The sequence below is a fragment of the Hippocampus guttulatus genome, chromosome 17 (genome assembly GCF_054856545.1).
Source record: "Hippocampus guttulatus isolate MCC_2025c chromosome 17, RoL_Hgut_1.0, whole genome shotgun sequence".
NCBI classification, from domain to species: domain Eukaryota; kingdom Metazoa; phylum Chordata; class Actinopteri; order Syngnathiformes; family Syngnathidae; genus Hippocampus; species Hippocampus guttulatus.
Window position 1 is genome coordinate 8,264,085 of NC_141277.1, and position 25,809 is coordinate 8,289,893.

The 25,809-nt window shown below is 43.5% G+C and overlaps 1 protein-coding gene across 3 annotated transcripts in view; it reads left to right on the forward strand.

Moving 5' to 3' along the window:
• The first annotated feature begins 5,432 nt into the window (after positions 1–5,432).
• garnl3 (GTPase activating Rap/RanGAP domain like 3) overlaps positions 5,433–25,809 on the forward strand; it is a 33,529-nt gene continuing 13,152 nt past the window's right edge. For 2 of the 3 annotated variants that reach the window (XM_086135427.1, XM_086135428.1), the window contains exons 1-14: positions 5,433–5,940; positions 16,279–16,348; positions 21,859–21,933; positions 22,183–22,282; positions 22,601–22,719; positions 23,237–23,301; positions 23,582–23,645; positions 23,926–23,952; positions 24,050–24,125; positions 24,210–24,308; positions 24,714–24,817; positions 25,185–25,293; positions 25,375–25,420; positions 25,498–25,604. In XM_086135427.1, coding sequence (XP_085991553.1) covers positions 5,843–5,940; positions 16,279–16,348; positions 21,859–21,933; positions 22,183–22,282; positions 22,601–22,719; positions 23,237–23,301; positions 23,582–23,645; positions 23,926–23,952; positions 24,050–24,125; positions 24,210–24,308; positions 24,714–24,817; positions 25,185–25,293; positions 25,375–25,420; positions 25,498–25,604 — 1,159 coding nt within the window. In that variant the 5' untranslated portion in view covers positions 5,433–5,842. Of the gene's footprint in view, positions 5,941–13,257; positions 13,359–16,278; positions 16,349–21,858; positions 21,934–22,182; positions 22,283–22,600; positions 22,720–23,236; positions 23,302–23,581; positions 23,646–23,925; positions 23,953–24,049; positions 24,126–24,209; positions 24,309–24,713; positions 24,818–25,184; positions 25,294–25,374; positions 25,421–25,497; positions 25,605–25,809 lie in introns of those variants that run through there. The other variant, XM_086135429.1, reaches the window with a different exon arrangement.

The following is a 25,809-nucleotide window of genomic DNA, read 5'->3' on the forward strand; positions in this document are numbered from 1 at the left end:
CCCCAATTGTGTGAGGCTTCATTGCAGTGTTCGCGTGTGTTTCAAATTCAAAAGCGTTATGCCTAACCTTTAAAAAAACATTCCAAGTAGAGATGCAACGATCAATTGATTTTTTTAGAACGTGCTACGGACCAAACCAGTAATGGAATAATTAAAAAGAAAACATCTGTTAGTGCATTTTCTGCACTGTCAATTTTGGGGGATTTTGAATAAAGGGATGGAAATCTGCAGATTAATCGATTATTCAAAATAATTGTTAAGCAAGGAATATTTTTCCAATCAAAGATATCCTGTCACCCCCTATCACACTACGTGTGATCTGGAAGTGTGAGTGTGTGCGAGTGTGTGCATGTGTGAGACATTATTAATATAAGTGACACGGAGCGGTAAGTCAGCCGGAACGAGATGTCAGCTTTGTCATCTTGGCCGCTTTCAAAGTCAATTTATTTGCTGGCGAGAGAACATCTTGAACTCCAATCCAATTTGCGACATTAAAGAGAGAGAACATTGCAACAAGCCAATCAAATAAAAGAACATTTTAAAAAAATGATTTTAATACCTTGACCAATTGCAGCCCAATATTGGGTGCATGTTTGTCGATGTGGAAAATTGGACGTCAATTAGTGAATCAATTGTTATTTTTAGCACATTTGAATGGGATGGGAGAATCTCGGAATGAGTGTGTTCTTTAAACAAACCACTAGAGGGCGATACCTGCATGAGACGACCAATCACCCGCCGCCACAAAACCGGCTAATTTCAGCTTTCCGATGTCAAGCAAGCATTACAGGGAGATTTGAACCACCGAACACCAGAATGTAAGCCATTCATGTTAACCCCTAGTCCAATATGCAGCCAGCATTTTCAAACGGCTTCCTTTGACATCACTTTTTCACAAATTCAGCCCCGCACCGAAGTTGGTACTAAGCTACATGAAGTTCAGCAAACTAGTCAGGCATGAACAAACATCCCGAAAAGTCTCAAGAAAGCCAAATCAAAAAGTGCTCAAGAAGTTGGCCACTTTGCTTTTCGAAGCCACAGCCGTTGTTCAAGTATTCTTTCGCAGATGCGCTTTATCTGTTGACTGTCCGCGTCTCACTTGCGTCGCATATGAACCGTTTTCCCACCGGCTGGAGGGAAATGTGATTATTATTCCCTCTCGGTGTTGGTGGCTGATGAATTGATTGGCGGGAAGCTGACGCTGCATGCACAAAACATGGCAGACCATTTGCGGCCGTCAATCTTGTCCACACGCACGCACACGCACGTACATAAGTACATGGACCTGAGTGGAGCAGCAATGATTGATTACCTCTTGTACGGCTGATTTGTGACTTTTAATTTACCCTCTCCGTTTTTCGCAAGCAGGTGTGACTCACAGTTTTTTTTTTGTTTTTTTTTAAAGTAGCTGCATCACAATGCCCGAGGGCTTCGTCTATGGTTCCATCTTCCTATAATTTCCTTCTCCCTGAGTCGTTATCTGCTGAGAGATGAGCGCTGGCTTTGGCAGCAGCCGCGACCTTGGCGATAATCGCTCGTCCTTCCCGCCTTTCGTCTGCATGGCAACGACGCGCTAATTAGCTCAGGTGTTGGACAAACGTACTTTATGTCACGAAATTTTTCCACTTGGGAATTTATGCATTGCCGCTAAAGTGATGCAGCTCTCGATCGCTCCTTACCTTGCTATCTCTCCATCAATAACTCCATCCATCCAATAACAGACAAACAGTGACGCAAACCGCAGCTTCCTTTGTGGTGCTAATTACAATTTGCAGTTAGCTGAGTTCCTCTTCCGTCCATCTGGAATGGCAACCTTGCCCTTGATGAGATAAAAGGCCTCGATTGGCTCTTTTGTTGTGCCTTCCCCAGGGTTTTTGATTTACTTTCTCTCTGATGCGCTCTCACTATCTTTTTTTTTTTTTTTTTTGGCCACAAATGCAACATGCTAATAGCTCTGTGCAGATTAGCAGGGAACGGACGGAGGCAGATGTATCCTGGAAGGCAGAGTAATTGGTTTAACTAGTAATCAGCTCGAATCAACAGTGCGCACAAACACACCCTTGGACACACACAGCTCAAAAGCATCAGCGATTGCTTGGAAAAATACTGTAGAGCACTTTCTAATACTTTGCGTGCCACATTTAGCATTTGATGCAACCTGAATTAAAAAAAATAAATAAAAGATTCCCGTACCAGATGTGTGATTCCCACAGTGTGGCACAGGATTAAATGTTCAAACGATGCCAGATGTTACAGTGGCTTTGACTTTATAAAAAAAGAATAAATCTAGTACACAGAGCATTTGTTAAATAGCGTTAGGCAGCCGTGTTTGCGTACTCCGAAATGGCGGCCATTTTTGCGTACTCCGAAATGGCGGCCATTTTTGAGTTCTTGAAATGGCAGCCATTGTTGAGTACTCCAAAATGGCGGCCATTTTTAAGTACTCCGAAAAGGCGGCCATTTTTGAGTATTCGAAATGGCAGCTGTTTTTGAGTACTCGAAATGGCAGCCATTTTTGAGTACTCCGAAATGGTGGCCATTTTTGAGTACTCCGAAATGGCGGCCATTTTTTAGTACTGTACTCGAAATGGAGGCCATTTTTGAGTACTCCAAATGGCTACCATTCTCAAGTAGCATGTTGCTTGGTAACACGTTACCGGTGTCACCTCATCCCTGTGTCATTCACTTGCCGTTTTTACAGTAAAATTCATGTGGGAGTGACAAATAACTTTACTTGTGCAAACGAGCGAGTCGCCTCCCTTTACAACAAAATATTTTGCTGCAGCAGAACGTGTCCAAGTGGCGCAGCATTTGATGTAACCCAACTTGCGTTATTATTGTTATTGTCCTTATTGGCAAGCTAAGCAGGCCAGTGTAATGAGACAAGCCCTAATGGCAGGGCGTGCTCTTGGGGGTGACACTGCGCAGGTGCCTGTGACATCCACTTTCAGTTAAAGCAATCATCAGCAGCAGGATGGAGAGCGGGAGCCGAGCAATTACCGCCCGATGGTCTGTCGGTGTAATGACCGCGCGTATGTTATTATGAACAAACAAAAGCCACCGCAGATGTTTGCATCCTGACTCACTGCCTATTATGTAGACAAGACTCTCCAAAATTAGGGCTATTTGTCTGCAGGGTGAAGTTTCGAGGTGAAGCTAAAATGCACTTTAAAATTGATGGGTCAACTTGACCTTCACTGAACCTTTGGATGGCAAACTGTTCAATGTTTCTGTACTTTGGGCAAAACTTGCTATTCTTTAGCATGTGGTTGAGCAATGGAATTTTCCAAAGATGTGCATCTCTAACTATGTATTACTATAGTACATGAGTTGATGACAAGTATGGATGTTCAATACCTTTTTTTCCCTTTTTTTCAGGCCAGAGCATTGCAGTACCATAATACACCAATTTAAAAGCCAAAATGACCCGGAAACATCCTGTAACTTGAAAAATTGGAGTGCTCATGAATCAAATTGTGCTGAATTTTCATGGTTCCAGTGTGTCTGTCACAAAAGAAGTGGGTGCTGTGAAATTCGTTGGACTGATGAATAGTATTGCAACCAAGTTATTCATTTTGTGCCAAGATGATTTTTTTTCTTCTATTGTTGCTTTTTGCACATGAAGCACTTATTTACTATTATTGAGAGGCTGGCAGAGAAATGTGACGAGGGGGCAGCCGGCATCTGCTCTTTACGCAATGGCACTCTGCGGCAATTAAAAGCTTTTTCTCTTCTGTAGTAATTAACAACGGAGCAATGGCTCGGTTTTACATTTGCATTTCTCTCTCTCATAATCGCCCGTGACAAGTCAAATTTCATTACCTAATCTTTATCTTCTACTCAAAATCTGTTCTGATCTCAAATCCAAAGCCACGTGATGCCACCATCTCCAGGCATCTGTCGGTCATTGCGGTTGTTAAAAAGAAAAATTTTACTGGTCAGCTAGGTGAGACCCCTAGTTGATGAATGCATTTTTGTGTGTTAATTTTTGTTGTTATATTTGCCGTGTTAATGATGTTGCTCCTCCATTAGAGCTCAGTGCTGCCAGGAGTGTTGTGGCGCCGCATGGTACTACACCAAAGGCAGTTCACTCTAAATTCAGACTTTCTGTGAAATGTAAAAATTGAACTCTTGCCTTGAAAATTGAATATTTCAGTAACATGGCAAAAAAAATGTCACTAAATTCTTATGAGAATAAGGCTATGGAATTGACTTTAAGCTCATCGCAAAAGTAAATATTTAGACTTCGCGTCTCCCTCACCCCGATCGAGTCAACACGAAACAGACATTCCAAGTGTGTTTGCGTTCTGGCGACGTCTCTGCCGTAATTCCACCGAAATAGCTGTCAGCCAGTTGATAAGACCCCGGGGAGCCTTGCTTCAGATGTAGTCGACTCTCTTCATGTTTCATCAAACGCAAGTCAAATAACAGCCAAGACGGACAAAGGAGGCGCCACCCGAGCTGATGCCGTTTAGGTAAACAGTGGAGATGAATGGTCGCTCACAGCTCCTTCCAATCACGCTCATTTCATTCCAGATGAGTCACGGTGGGAGAATTCCTCCTCAAACCATCAGTACGATAAACATGCAAGAACAGTTGTGTGTGTGTGTGGCTGCTCAAAATGGGAACAAACACTAGAACATAAGAAAGGGCTTGAAAATGGGAAGAGCTTGAAACTCCAATGGTCAAAATTGTCAAGAACCCGAGCACATGAAGGGTTACAAAATTTGAAAAACTAGAACCTCAAACGGTTGTGACTAACACGAGAACCTTAAAATGTACAAAATATGAAAAACTGGAACCTCAAAAGTTAACAATTGTCAAGAAAGCTAGAATAGCAAAAGGCACAAACTGTAAAAAAAAATATGAACTTCAAAAGGTACAAAATATGAGAAACTAGAACCTCAAAAGTTAACAGTTGGCAAGAAAACTAGAACAGTAAAAAGCACAAAATGTAAAAAGAAAAAATTAAAAAGCTAGATCATCAAAAGATACAAAATATGAAACACTAGAACCTCATAAGTTAAAAATTGTGAAGAAAACATATAAAAAGAACATCAAAAGGTAAAAAGGAATTAGCCTTGGCCACCCCATGCCCCCTTTAAAGTCTAGCTCCGCCCCTGAGCGCAACGTCCATTGAACTGAAACAAAACATTTGGCCAAAACTGCTTCATGAAATATGTCATTACTGTACGTTTTTATACAGTACAAATATTATAGACTGACATGACAAAAAATAATAATTTTTTGGGGGGGGGCAGAAGTAATGAATGGCATTTACATTCATTTTAATGCCGACTAAACTCAATTACAACACTGTATGACTAATTCTAATAATAATTATTATTATTTATAATTACCACTGAGCCCGCTTTCGATTGTGAACCTAATAAAGTGGCCACTCGCTCTCTCTCTATCTCTCTCTCTCACTCTCACTCTCACTCTCTCTCTCGTCACAGTGTACGGAGTCAGCCAGGGAGCAGCTTGCCCTCCGCCGCACGCGAAATCCCGCAACCGTCGGCTGGACGCGTCTGGAAAGCCCAGCAGCCACCCCCCACCACCACCATCCCCAGCCCACTCCGCCCCGGCTCCTCAGTTTCCCGAAGCCCGCATGGAGGCGCCGACTGCCCCGCGACGGTGTGCGCTCGTCGGCTCTCTCACGGTACCTTTTTGTCCAGTCTGAGGAAGAAGAAGGAGGGAGGAGGAGGGAGGAAGGAGGAGAAAGTGGGGGGGCTGGTGGAGGTGGAAACAAGTCTGCAAGATCACTTTTGGCCGGAAAGGATTTTTTTTTTTTTTGGAGGTACTTTTTGAAAGGGGAAAGGAGTTCACCGAGTGCGCGCTCATGAATTCGGATAAAAATGTTTACCTCGGCAGAGACAAAGGCATCATGCGGAAGAGAGCTCTGCTCCTTCGCAAGGGCTGCAGCTTCGAGATTACCAGGTAGGTTGATCTTTTGCTGCTTGCATTCAAGGAGGAGGAGGAGGAGTGTTAAGTTTGCCATGTAGCACCAAATATGGAGCATTTCGCTAGCCACTTCTTAGGGGGATTCGCTCCCCCGAACATCCAATTATCGCGGTTGTTGCGCACCTGACTGCAGCAGAGCGGATGTCAAGTCATGCTTCTTCTTTTTTTTTTTTCGAAAGGGAGACTGGGGGGGTTACCTGCCTACCCAATCAGGGATGAGGTGATGCTGGCTAGAGTATTCAACCGTGAACCACGCAGGGATACTGAGTGCGTTTCCAGGCATCCCAAAAGAAAGCAGGAGGGTAGAGAGAGAATGTAATTGCCTGCATCATTGATGTACCAAGCCCTGCTACAAGTAATTGCCCCCTCCCCCAAAAATACAATTTAAAAGGGATTTTTAATGGCATATAGATGCCACAAGATGGCGGCAAAACGTCTAAAACAGCGAACTCACAAGCCCTCACTGCGCGCATTTGGCATGTAAACAATCATGAACACATATGACATAAACAACTATAAGTAGTTGTTTGATGAGTAAACAAAACGCGTCACAGGAAGCTAGCTTGTCAATTGAAATTGCAAGCAGATTAGCCTGAATGCCACTCTAGCTTCAACGGACGGGCAGTATTTTTTATTTTTTAGCCAATAACGAAGGATATGTTAAAAATAAAGGAAGAGTGTGTATTAGCTGCTGCAAACGAAAATGTGGGAGTTCGGACTACTTTAAGTTGAACGACGAGGTTTTCGAGGGGGCTTTGGGAGTTTTTTAGGGGGAGGTTTTTAGCGAAAGGTGATGGGTCTTTTCGTGGAGGGGTTGGGTTCTTCTTCGGAGTAGGTTGGAGGGGTTTTTTTTTTTTTGAGTCAATGTTTGGGTGTATTTTTGGCGAAAGTTGGGGTCTTTTAAGGGTTGCTGGGGTCCTTTTTAGGGGAAGATTGGGTGTCTTTTGAGGTTAGGGGCTCTTTTAAGGAGAAATCTTCAATCCGGATTAGTGCCTGGCGATTGCCACGGAGTGCATTAGTGAGTCGAGTTTGATGCTAATTTCGAGCTTAGCTGTCAAGGCGGATCGTGATCCTGAATGATTATCCCGCTCTTCCTCAGCACCCCTCATTTCCCGCTATTTCGGGCAGGCGTACGGAGGCGTTCGGAGGAGCAAATTTACCGAGGAGTCTCGCTTGTAGCTGATGACTTGAATAACTGCGTGGGTGTGTACGCGTGTGTCCCTTCCACTTTGCCGGTTGTTGAGCTCTACGCCCGAGTGAGTCACGTGACCTGCCAGGCTTCCAGGTCTAGTGGACCATCAATCAGAACAGCAAGCGTGGGGGGCACAATCAAATGAGCATCTCCCTAGCGCCGGTGTGTCAAAGAGACTCCAGCCGAGGGCTTTGTGTGCTGTTGAGTGTCATGGTGCTGTGTGTTGTTGTTTCCTGAATAAGTGCTGAATAAGCAAAACCTATGCTTAAGGGTTGGACGGTGTACAGTCAAGTCTGAATAACTAAACATGTTGACGCATATAGAATTGTATATGTTTTTTTTTAAATGGTCTTATTTCAATGCATTGGGTACTTGCGAAGGCTGCCGATACCGGCTACCGACACTGACAGGCATGGACGATTTTTCTGTATGATTTACGTCCTTCACCATTGTCTCATATTTGCGATGAAGATCCAATGTCTATCTATTTCTATACGGTTTAATGCCGAGAGTGCATTGTTAGCGTATTGCTACCAAAACGTATGTTTTTGTTCGCCTCGCCTAGCAAGCCTACAAGAGCGCCTTCAGCACGAAGGGAGAAACAAAACCAACTCCTTGCTTGTCCTCATCGTGGTTTCCCGCTGAAGCTTTTTTTTTTTTCTTTCCTCTGCTTCAAAGTGTTGTGGGGCAATGAGAAACACGTTTCCAAATAGCAACCATCATTTTTGTTGTTGTTTTTGTTGTATGTGGCGATAGAATGCAGTCAAAAGCTGTGTTGGGAATCACTCCGTATCTACAGTCAGTTTGCAGTAATACTGTTCAAATGTGTAGGCTGCAACGCTGAATCGCATAACTCGAATAATTCCGTGAGAAAAAAAGATTTTCATTTTTCAATAAGATGTCATTTATATTAGCCGATTATTTGATTAATCTACGGAACGAGCAGTAAAATACGGCAACGGGTTTTGGGAATGAATGATTAAAAACGCAGTCGGTGCTCCTCCACTCACTTCGACCTAGTTCCTTTGTACCACGATGCAACAAGGCGGCGCGATAGCACCTCTTTTATATGAAGCCGGGTTTTTGCCTGTCTAATAGAAGCCCCTCCCCTCACTACGACGTAATTGCTTAGCACCTGGATGCCACAGGACATTTAACCCCAAAAATTGGATCAAATAAATAACCCATAACCCCCCCCCCCAAAATGAAGCAATGTTTTGCGTGTTATTGATTTGACTCACAAAGTTGGATTGATCCCTTTTTGACTGAATTTGGATGATTTTTTTTTTTACCTAACTCTTATTCGAGTGTTGGCACCAAGGAGCCACAAGCTGGCGGCAAAGCATTACTTTTTTGTCTTAGACATCAAGCACTGACTAAATGAAGCTCCTCCTCTCACTTCAAGATAGTTCCAAGTCATTAAGATGGTGCTGAAGCACCACTTTTCTTTTCGACCGGGCTTTTGCTTGAGCGCAAAAATAGTAAGAAGGCAATTTTCCGTAAATAACGGAGGATAAAATGGTCAATTTGTGAGTCGTGAATTTCTCACACTTTAAACCCTTCACGAATGAACGGAAGGTTCTATATCGGCGTCGGCACGTGCATAGCATGCATCTCTCTTTTCCCGAGCAAAATGTGCAGCTGGGACGTCGCAGAAGTGAGCCTGAGCCGCTTGGCTCGGTCCCCTCTCGAGGCCCGATAAACGGCCGGGTGCGTAATGGCTCCCATATGCAGCAGCGCAGCTCGCTCTGCGTCGCTCGCCCGGCGTCGCTCGCTCGGCGTAGCCGTGCAATGCTCAGTTTTAGCCAGAAAAAACCCCCGTCCAAATTACGTGGAGAGAAAAACGGAAGGATCCCAAAAAAAAAAACCTAACAACAACAATAAAGAGCCCAAACAGGTTTGATTGGAGCGCCGTGTCAACTTTTGCTAGTCGTCCTCAACATCTGCTTTCATTTAGGCTCCATATGAAAAAGAACTCCGGGAAGGCTGGAAAAACATTTCCCATTATAGTCGGCTGGAGCAAGGCCAGCGTACAGTTGGAGCCTTTTTGGATGTTTTTCAACCGCGGATGACGCAAAGAGGGCGAGCGAGTGAGTGGGAGGGTTTGTGTGACACCGCCCTCGTGTCCCCGCCTTTACCCGCCAGTGGAAGCAAATGACAAGTGTACTGTCGGCTTGGGGCTTGAGGTCAACACTTCTGAGCTGACTTGACTCATGTGTGATGTGTGGAGTGGAAAAAGCCAAAGTTGGCGTATGTTTTGCTTCAAGGTTGCCGGTCTCCTCCGACTCACAATAGCAACATTTTCATTATCGTCCATTTTTGCCTTGGTTTTGACTTTCCAGTCAGTTTTAAATAGTTTTCAGAGCAGGTTTTCTCAGCTTTCATTAGTTATAGTACTAGTTGTTTTTTTTAATAATATATTTTTTAATATGTAATATTTGTCAAGTGCGAGATAAAAAAAAAGGTCAATTAAATATTGTGTGATAAAGTTAGGTGACCAACACAATTGCTTAACGAGCCTTCAATTAAGTGTTAATTTTATTTTCACAGAAAAGAGATTGTTTTGGGGGGCGTGGCTTAGTTTATTTTAGTTACGCAGTATTTATTACATATAGTTGTATTGTACCTTTCCCTTTTTACATACGTTTAACTTTTTCCACATTTAACTTAAAAAAGTCATTTTTTACTTTAAAAAAACTTTAATAAAAAAAGTTGAAATCAGTTTCACTTTTCAGGATAAGTTTTCAAGTAATTTAATGTATTTATTTATGTATGCTTTTATTTATTTATTGTTGTACAACTTTTAAAACAAAATGAACCGGAACGATTCGCTTGTAATGTACATTTTTAACCACAAGAGGGCAGGCTCTTTCCATATAGTTGACTAATGGCTTCCAGAGAGACGAACCAAAGGGGGAATAATCAGATTTTGAGACTCTGTTTTAAATCATAATAATTATATAGGAATTAGCAAACCTAATCTACACTTGCACACACACATAAATTCAACATTTTCAACCTACTGAAACGTTTACTGACCACACGCAAGAAGTACGGTGGTCTTGTAGGGGCATAAATCAAAATCTTGTCAAAGTTCTTCATTCAACTTCAACTTTGCCTAACTTAAGCGACAGATACGGTGGCCATCGAAGACCAAAAGACCCCATTTTGCCAAATCTCTCTCACTAAGTCAGACTTTTTCAGCTCACTTCACCGTTTTACTAAACAGATGTAATCAGTATCGTGGCCTTATGGGAGCAGACGTCAACATTTTGGCAGAACGTTCTTAAATTTGCCTACCTTGAGTGAGAGCTATGGTGGCCTGAAAGGACCGGTCGTCAACGTTTGGCAAACATAGCGGCATTGTTGGATTTTTTTTTTTCAAAGCTCTCCATTAATAACTCTGATTGACGTCAAGTACCCGTGCACGGCTGGTGAATTTGTACTCTGTAATGCTTCTGCCGACACGCTGCTTGTGTCTGGGGATCAACAAACCTGGAATAGTTTATTCCATCTAGTTTTCACACACACATACGCACACACACACACACACACACACACACACACACACATCTATGCGTTCGTGAAGGTTATTTTCGAAATGTCAGCCTCAGCTTCAAAGGTGAAAGCACTCAATTGATCTGCGAAACAAAGCCCCCTGGTGGTGGATTTGACCATTGTCAGCAGCTATCGATGAAGACGTAGCGTAAACTCACATTGAGCCAAATAACATTTTTTTATTTTTTTCCCCCTCACCAATGAATTGTAAAAGACAATTTTAGAACAGCGTTGGACGGTTTTGCGTTTCTGTTAATATCTAAATTGAAAGCCAAAGGTTGCCATCATAACCTTGGTGTCATTTGGCTCAATTTGCATTTACCAAATTTTAACGCTAAGTTACGGTGCCCTTAAAATGTTAAAAGGCAATTTTTTTGAAAAAGTGTTCCATTCAAAACTTACCTACCAAATATGGTGGCCTCAAAGGACCAACAAGGCAATGTTTTGTCAAAACTCTTAGATCGAAACTGACTTCTTGGCTTTTCGGAATACAAGTGGCAAGTATGAGCCGTATAAAAAAAAACAACAACAAAAAAACTCAACATTTTGTCAATGTTCTCCATTAAATATGTAACGTGTTTAGCTTTTCTGAACATGAACGTTAAGTACGTTAGCCATTTTAGGGATTGAAAAGTCAAGGTTTTGTCAACGCTGGCTATTGGAAACGCTTACATTTTGCCTTTTACGGTGGTGAGAGATTAAGTACGGTGGCTTGTAGGATCAAAAGTCTGGGTTGGCTCCTGCTCTGCACCAAGATGCTACCGCCATAGTATGCCAGTATGTTTTTATGTTTTTTCTTTCAATTCATTATTATTACTTGATTGATACATAGCGTTGCCTTAGCGACGTTGCCATGAGAAAGAAATTGTCACCACACAGTTGCCACGGCGAAGCATCCGAATTTGAAACGCTCTCGTGACCTGCTTGTTTATTCCACGATGACGCAAAGGGTCATGATGGCACGCACGTTGGTGAAGTGTGCTCCGTAATCATGTGTGTGTATGAGATCCGGTTCTAATTAGAGTTTGAGGGGGGTGAGGGGGTTGCCCTTCTCGGGTGGGCTGCTTGTACACACATTCCAATGCCAGGAAAACAAAAGGCGCCAATTTCTGCATCCTTGCTATTGATGCACTTGAGGTGTCATGAAAAAGAGAAAGAAGTCATGTGTCGCTTGGGTTGCTTTAGGTGTTTTACAGTCACACACACACACACACACACACACACACACTGAGATGGGGGGCGACGGGGTTTTGTTGATGAAATATTGATGAGCAGCCCAGTGGCGTTTATCCTGAACTGAAAATTCCTTCTTGTGCTCACCTCTACTCAGTGTGTGTGTGTGTGTGTGTGTGTGTGTGTGTGTGTGTGTGTGTGTGTGTGTGTGTGTGTGTGTGTGTGTGTGTGTGTGTGTGTGAGAAAATGAAGTGCTTTAGGGAGATGTTTTTTTTAATACGTCTTTTTTTTCTATAATTTTTGTATTTAGACATTTTATAGGGTTCATTTGTTGGGATTTTTTTCCCTTTCAGATTGACAAGCTTTGTCATTTCAAATACCGTTGAAAAAAATGTGCAGTGAGTGAGTGAATGACTAGTTGAATGAGTGACTGACAGTGGGGCAGTGAGAGAGTTAATGAATGAGCGAATATTTTTTCGGACAGATGAATTTAATCCTTTCATTCCCCAATAATGATAACCTGTAACCTGATAACATGATCGGCTGTCCACTGTAGTGACCGCTGTCCCCGAAAGGGTTAATTAAGGAAACGGTGAGTGAGTGAGTGACAGTGAGGAAGTGAATGAGTGAGTCCATTTTTGTAGTTCGGATGGGTTGAAGGATGCATTGTGAGTGAGTGGGGGAATTGCAACTGAATAACTCATTCAAATTCTGGAACATATTTAACCACTCCCCCATTAAAAAATGGTTATGATTATGATGATGTTTTTTTTTTTATTATTGTCATTGTAGTTGTTATTTATTCCACTGCCGAGTCACTCTGCTCCGCCGCTTGTTCCGGATGCCGGGATGTGATTGCGTTATCCAGCATCGTGACATCACTTTGGGCTCCCGGCGAGTGTTAAGTGCAAAGAGAAAAAGCCTGGCGTGGTTGACGGTGACGTCACAGGAGCGGGTGGGTAAGGTGGGGGGGGTGCTTCTGCTGTGGAGTGGGTGGCTTTTCCACTCCCGCAGAGCCTCCAGCCCCCCCACCCCCCGCCGAAAAAAAAGTGTCGCGTTCACTCACGCACTGTTGATGCATGGAGGGGGGGGTAAGGGGAGTGGGGAAGGGGGCGGGGGGTCAGAGGGAAGGCAGCATGCGGCACTAAACACACACTCCTCCGGCGGTGCGAGCCACCAATTTGGGCAGTCTTGGTTTTTTTTTGTTGTTTTGTTTTGTTGTTTTTTTGATCCGCTGGTGTCGACGCCGCAGTGTGCGAAGATGATAAGGATGAGGATGCTGCTCGCTTAGCTGGACGCTGGGAGAACTAGAAGAAGAGGAGGAGAGGAGGAGGAGGAGGAGGAGGTCGTTTGCATGGAGGAGTAGGGGGTGAAGGGGGGGTCTTTCTTTTTTCCTTTTCCACCAGTTTGTTGGACTAGACATGAACAGCGTGGATCCAGCGTCCAGTAAACTGTTGACTTTCAATCAGCGGTAAAAAGCCACAGGCTTTATAAATTCTGCATGCTTTCTCCCCCCCCCCCCCCTTCTCCTCCCCGCTGTTGTTTGCTGTTTTTGTACCTTGCATCTGTTGCGTGCATGCGCCTCCTTCTCCTCCCCCCCGCCCCCTCCTCTTCTTCCTCGGTGCTTCTCCAACACCTGCACGCGAGGTGTGCGTTACACTCATTAAAGTTAATTCGAATCGGCGATGTGCTGCTGGAGGTTGTCGGGCTTAAGTCTGGGGCACCTTTTTACGCGGAGGAATATGAAGCTAGTATGTGCCCTTTTGACGATTGTTTTTGCCCGCACCCATGTGTTGGAAAGCTGTTTTGACTCTCGGTGCACTCGTCGAACAAATGTGTCATACTAGTCATGTTCTTTTTGACGATGCGTAATGTAGTAACCCATGCAATTAAAATAAACTATTGTGCCGCATCAGTAAGCATGTGTGATGCACTAGTAACCTGGACAGTACTAGTTGTGCCAACATGCCTTGCAATAATAGTCGTCCTAGTGTGCACTAGTAACAACCGTGAGTAGTGTAAAAAGATTACTAGTAAAACACTAGTTATTTTACCGGAGGGCAAAGCCTGTACTAGTAGATAGTTGATCTCGCATTCTCGGCACAATGTGGAACTAGACTCAAGTCGGACTTCTGGAAGTACAACAAAATGTTTGAACAAACACAGAAGCTTTCGTAGGAATGAACATATCAATGTGCTGCTGTTTTGGTGAACGACAGAGTTGCAATGGCGTCGGCAGTGCCGCCTTAAACGTGAAACCAAAGTACATTGCTAAAAGCGTTCCAGGAAGGATGTTACGGCTTTTGGAGGTGCATGTGTGTTGCGGACGATTTGAACTTCCCAACTTTTACCCAATGGCATTGTTGTGTGTTTTAGGTTCCCTAGTACAGGACAGTGAACCTGTTTGGCATGAGAGATACGTTCCAGGCCCACCTGCATTAAATGAAAATCTGCACTAGAGAGAAACCACATAAAAACATTTTTGATGTACTTTTGGACATGGTTTAACCCTTTCATGCACCAATAATGATAAACCTGTAAGCTGATACCATGATAAGTTGTCCACTGTAGTAAACGCTGTACCCAAACGGGTTCAACACATTTAAACCACCCCCCCCCCCCCGGTCCCAAAGTATTCATTAGCATCTGTTATCACTCTCAAACTGTCAAAGAATATCGGTGGCTAACATATAACAATACCGTGGAAACAAAAAGAAGACTCGCTGGCATGACGGACTGTTTAAACAAACATATCATTTCGCCGAACCAAAGTCTGCTAATATGTAAGCGAAACGCCACAGAGGGTTTAGCATAAATGAGCATTCCGCTCTTTATCAAAACACTTTTAAAAGCATTAATTCGCGTCTTCTCTTACCGTATCGCTGGCAAGAGGTGCGAGACTGTGGTATAACTTGACTTTAAGTCAACAGAGAACACTCTCTTGCGCACATAGTTTCGCAAATAAGAGCCCGAGCGCGATTGCTTTAAGCTGTTGATTCGTCACTTGCAGTTGAAATTCACTGAAATATTGACACATAAAACAAAAGAAAATGGAACTTGGTTTATTTAAACAGCAAAATATTTAACCGGACGTGTCATTTAGTCTAACCAAAGTCCACTAGCTTCATGCTAACATGTAATTGAAAACGCCATACACTGGCTATTGGAAATTGGCCATTGAGCTAATTGTAAATCTTGCTACTTTTAACGCACGCAGAGGAGCAACGCAATACGAACGAAGTTCACAACTCACAGGAAAATCGTAGATTTTCTCTGCAACGTAGCGAGGGAGCGCTAATGATTCACCGTATCTTTGTGGGAAAGAGGCTACAATCGACTGCTGCAATGGCAGACGTTCAGTCTTTTTCATTAGTGAGGCTGTCCGGTGTCGTTTCATCATGTCTCTCGAAAAAGGAAAAGGAGGAAGAAAAAGGAGATGGAGTGGGAGCTGCTTTGAAAGGGTAGCTCGAGGAGTAGCTGGGTTCGACCCGCCCACTGAATGTGAGCGGAAGGCTGATGGCTGGATGCGCTTGAAAAGGCTCCAAGCGTGCATTAGATGGACCCCCCCCCCCCCCCCCCCGCTTCAGAATGGCAGAACGATTGTCATCGCTTCCATTCACACATTGAAAATTAGCAGCAACGTAACCGCCCACCTGTAGGCAAGGTTGTGATCGTTTTCTGAAAAGGAAGAAAATAACTGAAACTAAAATTGAAAAAAAAGGAACCAATTCAATCCAAAACAAAAATGCTTTCACCCTTTCATGTACCCTGTAAAGAAAACTCAGTGAAACTGCGTCTTAGCTTAAGAAAACTAAAACTATAATTCGAGGGGGCAATGGCCTTCGTTTCCATCTTTGTCAAAAAATCTCATACAAGAGCTTACAGGGTTGATTTTAAAATGTCTTTTTTCGGTGTTGCTGAGAGCTACATCAAAAGAAAAAAGAAATTGTTTGAAAATTGTACTTTATTACCCAGTGGTCAGTAATTTTTATATATATATTTTTTATCTTGCACTTGACAAATTCTCCATTAATTAAAAAACTAAAACTAATCATAAAACAAAGTATTTACAAAAAAAACTAACATTCTGAACATTCTTATTTTTCTTTATTTTTATATATTATCCATACATAAAAAAATGCTAAACTAATACACATCAATGACATAAAACACTGTTTGCATTGTATACATTATGTGAAAGTGTATTGCGCTGTGAACTGCACTGTCATGATATTTCTTTTTTTTTTTTTAACTGTCGCAGACTTGTTTTATCTCGGGATTTAGGTCCCTGTGCTTTTTTTTTTTTTTCTGTTTAAAGAAGCATTAAGGAATTGCTGTCTGTGTTTGTACCAAGAGATTTGATGTTTACCCAGCGTGTGTTTCTGTTGCAGCTCGGCCTCGGAGGACCTGGGCTGCCGGCGTGGAGACTTCAGCAGGAAGCACTATGGATCTGTGGAGCTGGTGAGTCATGCCTCCCACACGTGTGTGTGCATAAACACACACTCACACACACAAACACATATATATATATATATATTTTTTTTTATCTATATATAATATACATATATGCACACACGTGTCCACTGCGACCCTTGTGAGGATAAAGCGGGTCAGAAAATGGATGGATGGATGAACAATAGCAAGGTACGGTTGACCCCGTTGTTAGGTGTCTTCTTGGTCTCATGATGTCAAAATGTGAACAGCATGACGAGGGTCGACTGTTTGAACACCAGCTCGAATTGACCCGGACATTTATTGGTCAATTCAGAAATCAAGCGCCAGTTGTGAATTTTGCCCTAAAGCTCCTCGTTGGAGAAAAGCAACTTGCGCAAAAAGTACTGAAGCAGTGAACAGTTGGACATGTGCATCCAAAAGCTTAGAGAAGGTCACACAAAGTTCACATGGAAAGGTTTGAATGTTTTTGATCATCATTGGTGTCAATCGTATTGTATAGCGTCGTGTCGCAGTTGGGCTCTTGAATCTGACTGCAGTGTATTTATCGTATCGTCTATGGAGTCAATCGCGTTTGTATTGTAATTGGCATGATCGTACCGTAGTTGGGTGAAGCTTTTTATACATTGATGTGTCCCACTGCAATTGGAGTGACATGGTAAGGCTTTCTGCCACAGGGAACCCCAATGAACATTTTTTTTATATCGGGCAAACCGACCCCACACCCCACCAGGAGGGCCCTTCATAACGATTATTTAGCGGGGCCAAGATTTTGTCAGGAGTAGCTTTGTTGCTCTCCATCTTTGTCTTGCTCTCCTTCACCGGACGGCAGTGGGAGAGGACCGGCTGATGTGGCGGTGGGTAGATGAGTCACCGTGCTCTGGGTGTGGTCCAGCGTTGCACGCGCGCCCACTTTTGCCGCCACCGCCTCCTCTATCTCTTCTTCTTCTTCCTCTTCCTCCGCACTTCATTCGTTTCGTTGTTGTGACGCCGCCGGCGTGTAAGAAAGTATGCAAGAACGCCATTGCAGCGTCCTCCTAAGCCATTGAGTCATTGTTGCTTCTTGCGGGGGAGGGTGTTAAGCACCGCAATCGCACTTCCTTGGACCAGGCTCATTTCTGGGCCAGATTAGCATGGAGGGGAAAGCACATGCCGCCAATCAGCACCAACAGACTGCCACCTCACTGTGGGTGTGTGTGTGTGTGCGCACGAGTGTTTGACACAGTGCTGCGTTAAGAGTCAAGATGAGGTCACTGACAGAAAAAAAAAAGTTCATCTGTCAGTCTTTCGATTACTTTTGTGGCGTCCTGCACTTGCCACTGGAAATGACATAACTGTGACAGTAGAAGATATTATATGTATGTGTGTGTGTGTGTTTTTGTATTCTGAATATGAAATAGATTTTTTTTTCTCTTTTAAAACGTTCGTAAAAGAGTTCATATCGAAGAATTGTTCAGGCTTCATGAACATGATTTTAATCATGATTATTTATCAAGGACAGAGGATGAAGTGTGCGCGTATGTTTGTATGTCTTGTGAGAGTTCTCCTGTCAGAAAAAGAGGCGGTGAGCGGAAAACGCCGCTGTCATCTGCTGCCCGCCACCGTCACCGACTTTGCCTCTGAGGCTTTTTGTCAGTTTTGTCACTTGAGAAGAATCCCTAGTTGATGTGTGCGTGCGTGTGCATGTCCATGTGTGTGTGTGTGTGTGTATGCATGTATGCATGTCGGACACTCGACGCCGCCTGCTGAGTTAAGTCGCAACAGGCGCTCTGTTTCCGCGTGTTCAGAAGAAATTCTCCCCTGCAGGTCACACTTGCCGGTGCACTTGTTGCTCAAGGCATCGTGGGTAGCCACGACCTTGAGCTAATGACAAAAGTGGCACCTGCAGGCTGAGATGTGAGATGCTTCCGTGCCTCCCTGCGGGGGATCAATATGCTTTTGTGTCAGCGCTCTGTATTTGAATTCAAATTTTCTGGATGTGATTTTACTTCATCTTGTGGCATTGTTCACTATTTTTGATTTGATTACTATGTTGGAAAGAATAGAAAAAGAGGGACATCAAGCTGTTTGGATGGAAGGGTTTTGCTTCCACATCAGAAAAACGAAAGTTGAACACGCTCAATGTTTGACTTCCACATTCGGAAAAACTAAACAAAGCAATTCCGTCCAGTTCAGGTCAAGTCTTTTTTTTTTGTCTCATAAATTAAATTAACTAGCTACCAAACTGCACTGCTCTTCTAGAATACTTCCATCCATCCATTCACTTTCCGATCCGCTTATCCTCACGGCGGGTGCTGGAGCCTATCCCAGCCGTCTTCGGGCAGTAGGCGGGGGACACTCTGAACCAGTTGCCAGCTAATCGCAGGGCACACAGAGACAAACAACCATCCACGCTCACACTCACTCCTAGGGACAATCTTAAGTGTTCAATCAGCCTGCCATGCATGTTTTTGGAATGTGGGAGGAAACCCGAGTACCGTAGAAAACCCACGCAGAACATGCAAACTGCACACGGGGAGGCCGGAGCTGGAATTGAACCTCTGCACTGTGAGGTTGACGCGCTAACCACTTTCCCACCGGGCCGCCCCTTCTTGAATACTGTAAAAATGGGGGGAAAAAGTGTTTATCAATATGTAAGATTTTAAAGTAAGGCCAAGATATGTTAACGGCAGGATTTTTTATTATTTCTTTATTTATTTATTTAGTTTTGCCGGATGCAGAAGTCAAACAAATGCATCTTTTGCTGCAGATTACAAAAGAACAGAAAAAGCTCAAAATCCACATTTGCCTTCCCCATAAAAGGCCATTAAATGAATGAGGTAACGAGGGCAGGGGAGCAAAGAGGGGTGTGTGGGCTCACTCAATCGGCCCCCGGCTGCGATCCATAAATCATCTGGTAAAGCAGATGATGCCCGGCGCCATGCTGCGACACATCTGACCCCCCCCCCCCTTCCCCCCACGCCTCACCCCGATCCCCCTGAGGGCCGTCGGCATGGCCACACCCTGATGATGTCACGTCATTCATCCCATCCCGCCCCCATCCCCGCGGGGGATCGTGAGTCTGCATCCACATCGTCGCTGATCAGACCAAATATCAATAACAAGTCGTCAAATTTATTGATTTAGCTCACCTTTGTCATGGCCCTACCCCCCCGCGCAAAATTAAATCAGGGGTGACGCAAAGTATAGACACCAAAATGTTCAACTCAGCCTTATGCTAGATTTCGTCTCACAAATACTTACTAGCTGAATGCTAGCATATAATGAAAAACACCATTGGCCGGTTAATGGATGCTAGCATTGATGTTACAGTTCTATAAACATTCAAAAGTCCTGTTCACTTCTGCTAATTTTTTGTCAATATATTTTTTTGGAGAGGGTGGGGGCAGGGTTTCTTGGATTTTTTGGAGGGGGAACCAACACTCTTTTTTTTTTCATGGGAAAATCATGATCAATGTTGATAACATTTTTGTGAAGAATACATTTTTTCCCCGTGAATTTTTGCTTTTCACAGGCCGACCCGATCTCTATCCTCGCTGTTCATCACATATTTGCTGTTTTTATTTATTTATTTATTTATATTTAGCATAACTTTTTTTCCCTTCTCATTTTTCTCCCATTTTTATTGAATGTTTATCAGCGTTTTTTTGGAATGTTTTTTTTTTTTTAGATTAAAAAAAAAACTGCCCATGCATTTCAATTGCCGTCAATTTTCGCTGCTTGTGGGCCAGCACAGAATAAAATTTTTAACCACACAACCGTCAGGAATAAGAGAAATATATCGTCATCGCGTGGCTGGAACAGATTATCTACATTTCCATTGCTCACAATGGGAATCATGACTTTGTTTCAACAGTTCATCACGAAGCAGATTTCGTTTGTAACCCAGGGTTCCGCTCTAATGGGGGAAGACTGCATATTCGTTTTCATTTCCCTCCGCCTTCTACTCTGTGGAACGTCGCATATTCACTTCGTTTCTACTCTCCCTGAACCAAGGGAAGGCTGGGAGTGGCATCTCCACTCTTGTGTTGCATAATTCAAAGACTTAATTTGTGTCTGTCTCCCTCGTTAAAAAAAAAAAAAAAGTTCAATGGCCCTTATCGAAGGAGATGGATTTGACGTTGAACGCGGATCGTCCGTATGTCTCTCGTTCTGTCGTGCGCCTCCGCGGTGTGACACGGAGCAAGGAGGAATCACTCAGTCAGCTTCCCCACCATTATCCTGCGATTAGAGGAAGGAAGATGGGCGTTGGGGCTCTGGTGTGGGGCCGAGGTGGCAATGTACAGCTTCCTCATGCACTTTACAGTTTGGAATGGAATGGCAGCGTTGGCGGGGGGGTTGGGGTGCAGACACACTCTGCTTTTTTTTTCTTTGCTTTCTAAGCCGATTAATATGGATGTTGCATATTCGACAGACAGTTGTTTATCAGCCAAGCGGGCCACCTGGTCGCCTGCATTGACAAGACTGTGTCACAATGAAGCAGACTGAATGCATGACGCCTTTTAGAGAAGCGAGAAATTGAGCTACATTGCTTTTATGGATGCGCGGTACTTATATTATCGAGCGACAATCGGGGCTATGCAAGCTGCGGCTCCAGAGCCGCACGTGGCTCTTTCAGGTTGACGGCTGTTTTTGTGCTACAAACAGGATAAAACGATGGCGCAATAGTTGTGGTTTGCATTTTTTTTAGCAAAGTTTGGGAGTTGATTTTTTTTAAATATGCTTATTTTAGTTTAACCTAGATGAGTTCTAGCATTTTTTTTTTAATATATAGAGTATTTGTTGAGTGCAAGATAAAAAAATTTTAAAGTCACTTAGCATTGTGTTAGAAAGTTCAATTTGTCCTGGAAAATATGGAACCCGGAAAAATAATTCCCGAGGCTGCATCATATCGACCTGCTTCCCCGCCATCTGTTGCACGGGCGCGACATGTCGCCTTCACTCGCCATGTCTCCCTTGTCGCATCTTCACAATGACCTCCATCAGTGAGGGGGGGGGCAAGTGGGCGGGGGCGATTACGGTCAAATGGCAGAAGTGATACGCCCGGTTTCCTAGCGACCAAACATGCTCCGCAATTGTGATGATGATCCGCCGTACTTCGTCCTCCTCTTTCGTGTTTGTGAGCCTCCGCATTACCCCTCGTGTGTGTGTGTGTGTGTGTGTGTGTGTGTGGGTGGGTGTGTGTGTGTGTGCTTGAGGGGCCATCAGAAGCGTAATTGCGGATTACCTATCATATCCAACACTGAAATAAATATTTTAGTACCTTCTGAGCATACCTCAGTATGTTGTGCAGTTTCTTCAGTAGTGTCTGGAAGTGAAAAAAAATGCTGTGTGTGGGGGGGGGGGGGGGGTAATAGTTAGTGAGAGCATTTCAATTGTGTATGTGAGCAAAAAAAAAAAAAACCCAAAACGTAGCATTGTATATGAGTATTTTTAAAAATAAGTGTTTCTGTAGTGTGTGAGCACATTTTAGCAGAATATGTGAGTGTGTGTAATTTGATGCATTTGATCCTTGGCAGCTGATATCCAGCGATGCAGACGGGGCCATTCAGAGGGCAGGACGCTTCCGCGTGGAGAATGGCTCCACGGATGAGGTACTGACAAGAATGGAATTCATGCGATTACAACAAATAAATGCCTTTCCTCAAATAAAACTTACTTCCCCAAATAAAATAAAAAATCAATTTCCCTGCTCCACTTTGAGAACTTGAACACCTCCCGTCTAATTGGTGCGTCCACTGGCAAAAAAAAGAAAAAAGAAAATTGATCATAAAATGGAACATACTGTAACTGCATCGATTTTATTTCCGGAAAAAAAAGTGCCTCATTTATGTGACAAGCAGAATTTGGATTACGCTCCTGGAACCTGGAGGAGAACCGACGTGCACTTGGAAAATCCCGAGTACCACACCAGATGGTTCTTTAAATACTTCCTCGGGAAAGGTCAGTTGAACAAAATGTCACACGAGCCAACAGCAGCATCACAAACACTCGGGTAAGACTCCAAACAGTTGCACTCAACTGCATGTTCAAACGCGAGGCTCATAACATATCACAGAAAACATTTATTATAAAAGTCACAACATGGGATTTGCTCGTCTTAGTTTTACCCAAACCCACTAAAAAAGTCGTGGCAAACACGGAATCAAACAAGTGTGCACGTTGAAAAAGTCTTCAATTGTGACGATGGGAGCATAAACAAATCTGCCGTTTCAATTTTTATTCAGAAGTGTCAGAAGTTCCATAATGGTTTTCTTTCAGTGCACCAAAACTATGTGGGCACGGATGCCGAGAAGAACCCTTTCTACCTGTCTGTGGTCCTGTCCGACCAGAACAACCAGCGGGTTCCGCAGTATCGAGCCATCTTGTGGAGGAAAACGGTATCAACTCTTTTGATCCGCCGTGGCCACTGTAATTCTTGCCGGGATGCAGCCAAAAACAAATTACGATCACTTCCTGTTTAAGTGCAACCAAGTCAATCGTGTCATTAAATGTTGGATATTCCAACACCAAGCTATTCAACAAAAACAAATCATTTCATCTGACGGAAGTCTGCTAGCTTAATGCTAGCATTCAATGCAAAACACCATAGACATGCTAATGAAAATTTGCGTGTATGTTAGGGTAATTGGAAACCTTCAAGCAACTGCTAATCACACACGCGGGGGGGGGGGGGGGGGGGAGTGTGTGAGACAATGTGGCTCTTGAGTCATCGTCATCGATGTACACGTGTACACACACATGAATATCGGCACGGTGGCACGACATGACTCAGCATTTTGGCCAAGGTGGCAACATTTCGAAAGTCATTTGTCACGTTTTATTTGCGATGAATTAAATGGAACTAAGATGAAAGTCTTCTTCAGATGTTTTGTTTTTTTTTTCTTGTCTGCGCAGGGGACCCTGAAGATCAGCCTCCCTTATAGCCCCACTAAAACACTATCCGTCAAGTCCATCCTCAGGTGAGGAGACGCTCATTCACTCTCACTCTGTAAGGTCATAAAAAAAAAGAAATGAATAAATAAACAAACCGATATTGGAATGCGTGCAAACAACAAACATGTTTCTACCTGCTTTCTAAAACATAAAATGTCCACTCGACTAGATATGTTACGAATGTTAAAGGCTGTGTGACTTAGCATTTTCATCCGCCGGATACCTTGAAGCTATTTGCCCCGGCTCGGTCCCACCGAGCTTCTCTCATCTCTTCATGTCATTATCTCCACATGTGCGCCGTGCCAGCGCGATGAACATGGACAGGTTTGAGAGAGGCCCGCGGGAGATCCTCAACCCTGACATTCAGAAGGTGAGCGAGTAGCTAATGCACCTCTGTAACGTAATGTCATGTCATGTCATGTCATGTAAAGTCACAAAACATGACACAAAATCTACCAAAATCCAATGTAAAAGTAATATAATGTACTGTACCATAAGAAAGGGTAACGCAATGTCACCTAATGTATTATAAAGCAATGTCAAAGCAGGGTCAGGTAATCAAACTTTTACATAAAGTAACATGACACGTAACGCAATGCCACTTAGCATACCCTCAGTCCATGCTAACTTTTGTCTTCTCTTGCCTTCAGGATCTGCTCGTCTTGGAGGAACAGGAGGTACAAGACGGTGCTTACCGTGACTTGTATATATATACAGTATGTATATATTATATTTTTAATCTTCACAGCCATCATGAGCATAACCTTTCCACAGGGGTCCGTCAACTTTAAATTTGGCGTCCTGTTTGCCAAAGATGGACAGCTCACAGACGATGAGATGTTCAGCAATGGTAAAATATAAACTGCCCCCCCCCGCTCCCCACAGCATTATCTGGATGCCATTTGTCTGGTTTTGTTTTGCCCGTCTGTTGCAGAAATGGGGAGCGAGAGCTTTGACAAGTTTCTCAAGCTGCTGGGAGACAGCATAACCTTGCAGGGATGGGCGGGTTACCGTGGAGGCCTTGACACCAAGAGTAAGAAGTGCCAAAACAAAACATTTTTGCTTGGATTCTGCCACCTTTTAAAACGGTTTATAATCTAAGCTAAATTTATAAGGCCAGTTGTGTGCACCTGGTACGACATTTGCATTTTGAAGAACTACCTTACAACATGGCAGCATTATTTACAATACAACGAAAGTCGGCTAGCTTACCGGTAATTTATGTATCTTGAATAAAGCTTAGCAAGAGACATGCTCCTGGTCATCACGTTTGTATAATCTATTTCTTTTTGTTTAGCTGCGCTGTGATTGGCCAGTCTGCATTTTGTCAACTGAACTTGGTGACAGGTCACCATATTATCCGCTAGGTAACACTTAGCCTCCTGTCGAGCTGGCCTTAACTCACAAACTTTGTCCTGTTTTTTGCTACTTCTTCCAGACGACACTACAGGGATCAAGTCCATCTACACGGTGTATCAGGGCCATGAGCTCATGTTCCACGTGTCCACCATGCTGCCCTACTCCAAAGAGAACAAACAACAGGTGTGCGTCTGCTCCCGGTTCTACTTTTGTGACGTTGGCAAGCCCTTTGAGCATTTATGACTTGACCATCCCAAAGCAAACATTTTCTTTGGAGTATGAGATGCTACGTTCCCACTTGTCTAAACACGCTATTCAGATGAATATTGCGTTTGTGAAATAAGGATTCAGAAATTTATCCCATCCATTTTCATCCATCTCAGGGTGTCGGTAAGTAGGGAGGGATCTAAAACAGGCAGGTTTTGACTCGCAAAGAACTGGAGTTCCCCACCCCACAGGAACCTTTAGCTGGATGTCGGGTATATTGAATAAATGTCGTTACATGTTGGGCATTAAATTTTTTCCCGCCGCTTTTGTCGCCCCTCTGCAGGTGGAGCGCAAGCGTCACATCGGAAACGACATCGTCACCATCGTATTCCAGGAGGGCGATGATGCATCGTCATCCTTCAAGCCCTCCATGATCCGCTCGCACTTCACCCGTATCCTTACAAGAGAAACGACAAGTGCGACTGCTGCGTCATCTTTAGTCTGCCGTGCGCTTCCTTAGCTCACATGTGCAGATATTTTTGCATTAGTTCGATATAATTGCCAGACTGACAGTTACAGGTGAGCGTATCTGTAAAAGTATGGATGAGTTACTGATGATTTATTTTTGGGCTATTCATGTGTTCATCTTGTCGCAGGTTGAAGTTTTTTTCCGAGGAGAGTGTGCCACTGTTTGGACCGCCTCTCCCGTCGCCGCCAGTCTTTACCGATCACCAGGAATTCAGGGACTTTTTATTAGTCAAATGTATGATTGATTTATTTACTGTCATTGGACTTTTTTGGGGAAACTGAGACAGTTTAGTTGTCAGTGATACTGTTTGTAGTCACAAAGTACAGTTGACCCTCATGTTGCGTAGGGGGAGCAATGATCTTTATACAATTGGCAATCATTGAATTAATCATTCTTTTTATTTTTATTTTTTGAAACTCCAAAATTTCCTAAAAATAAA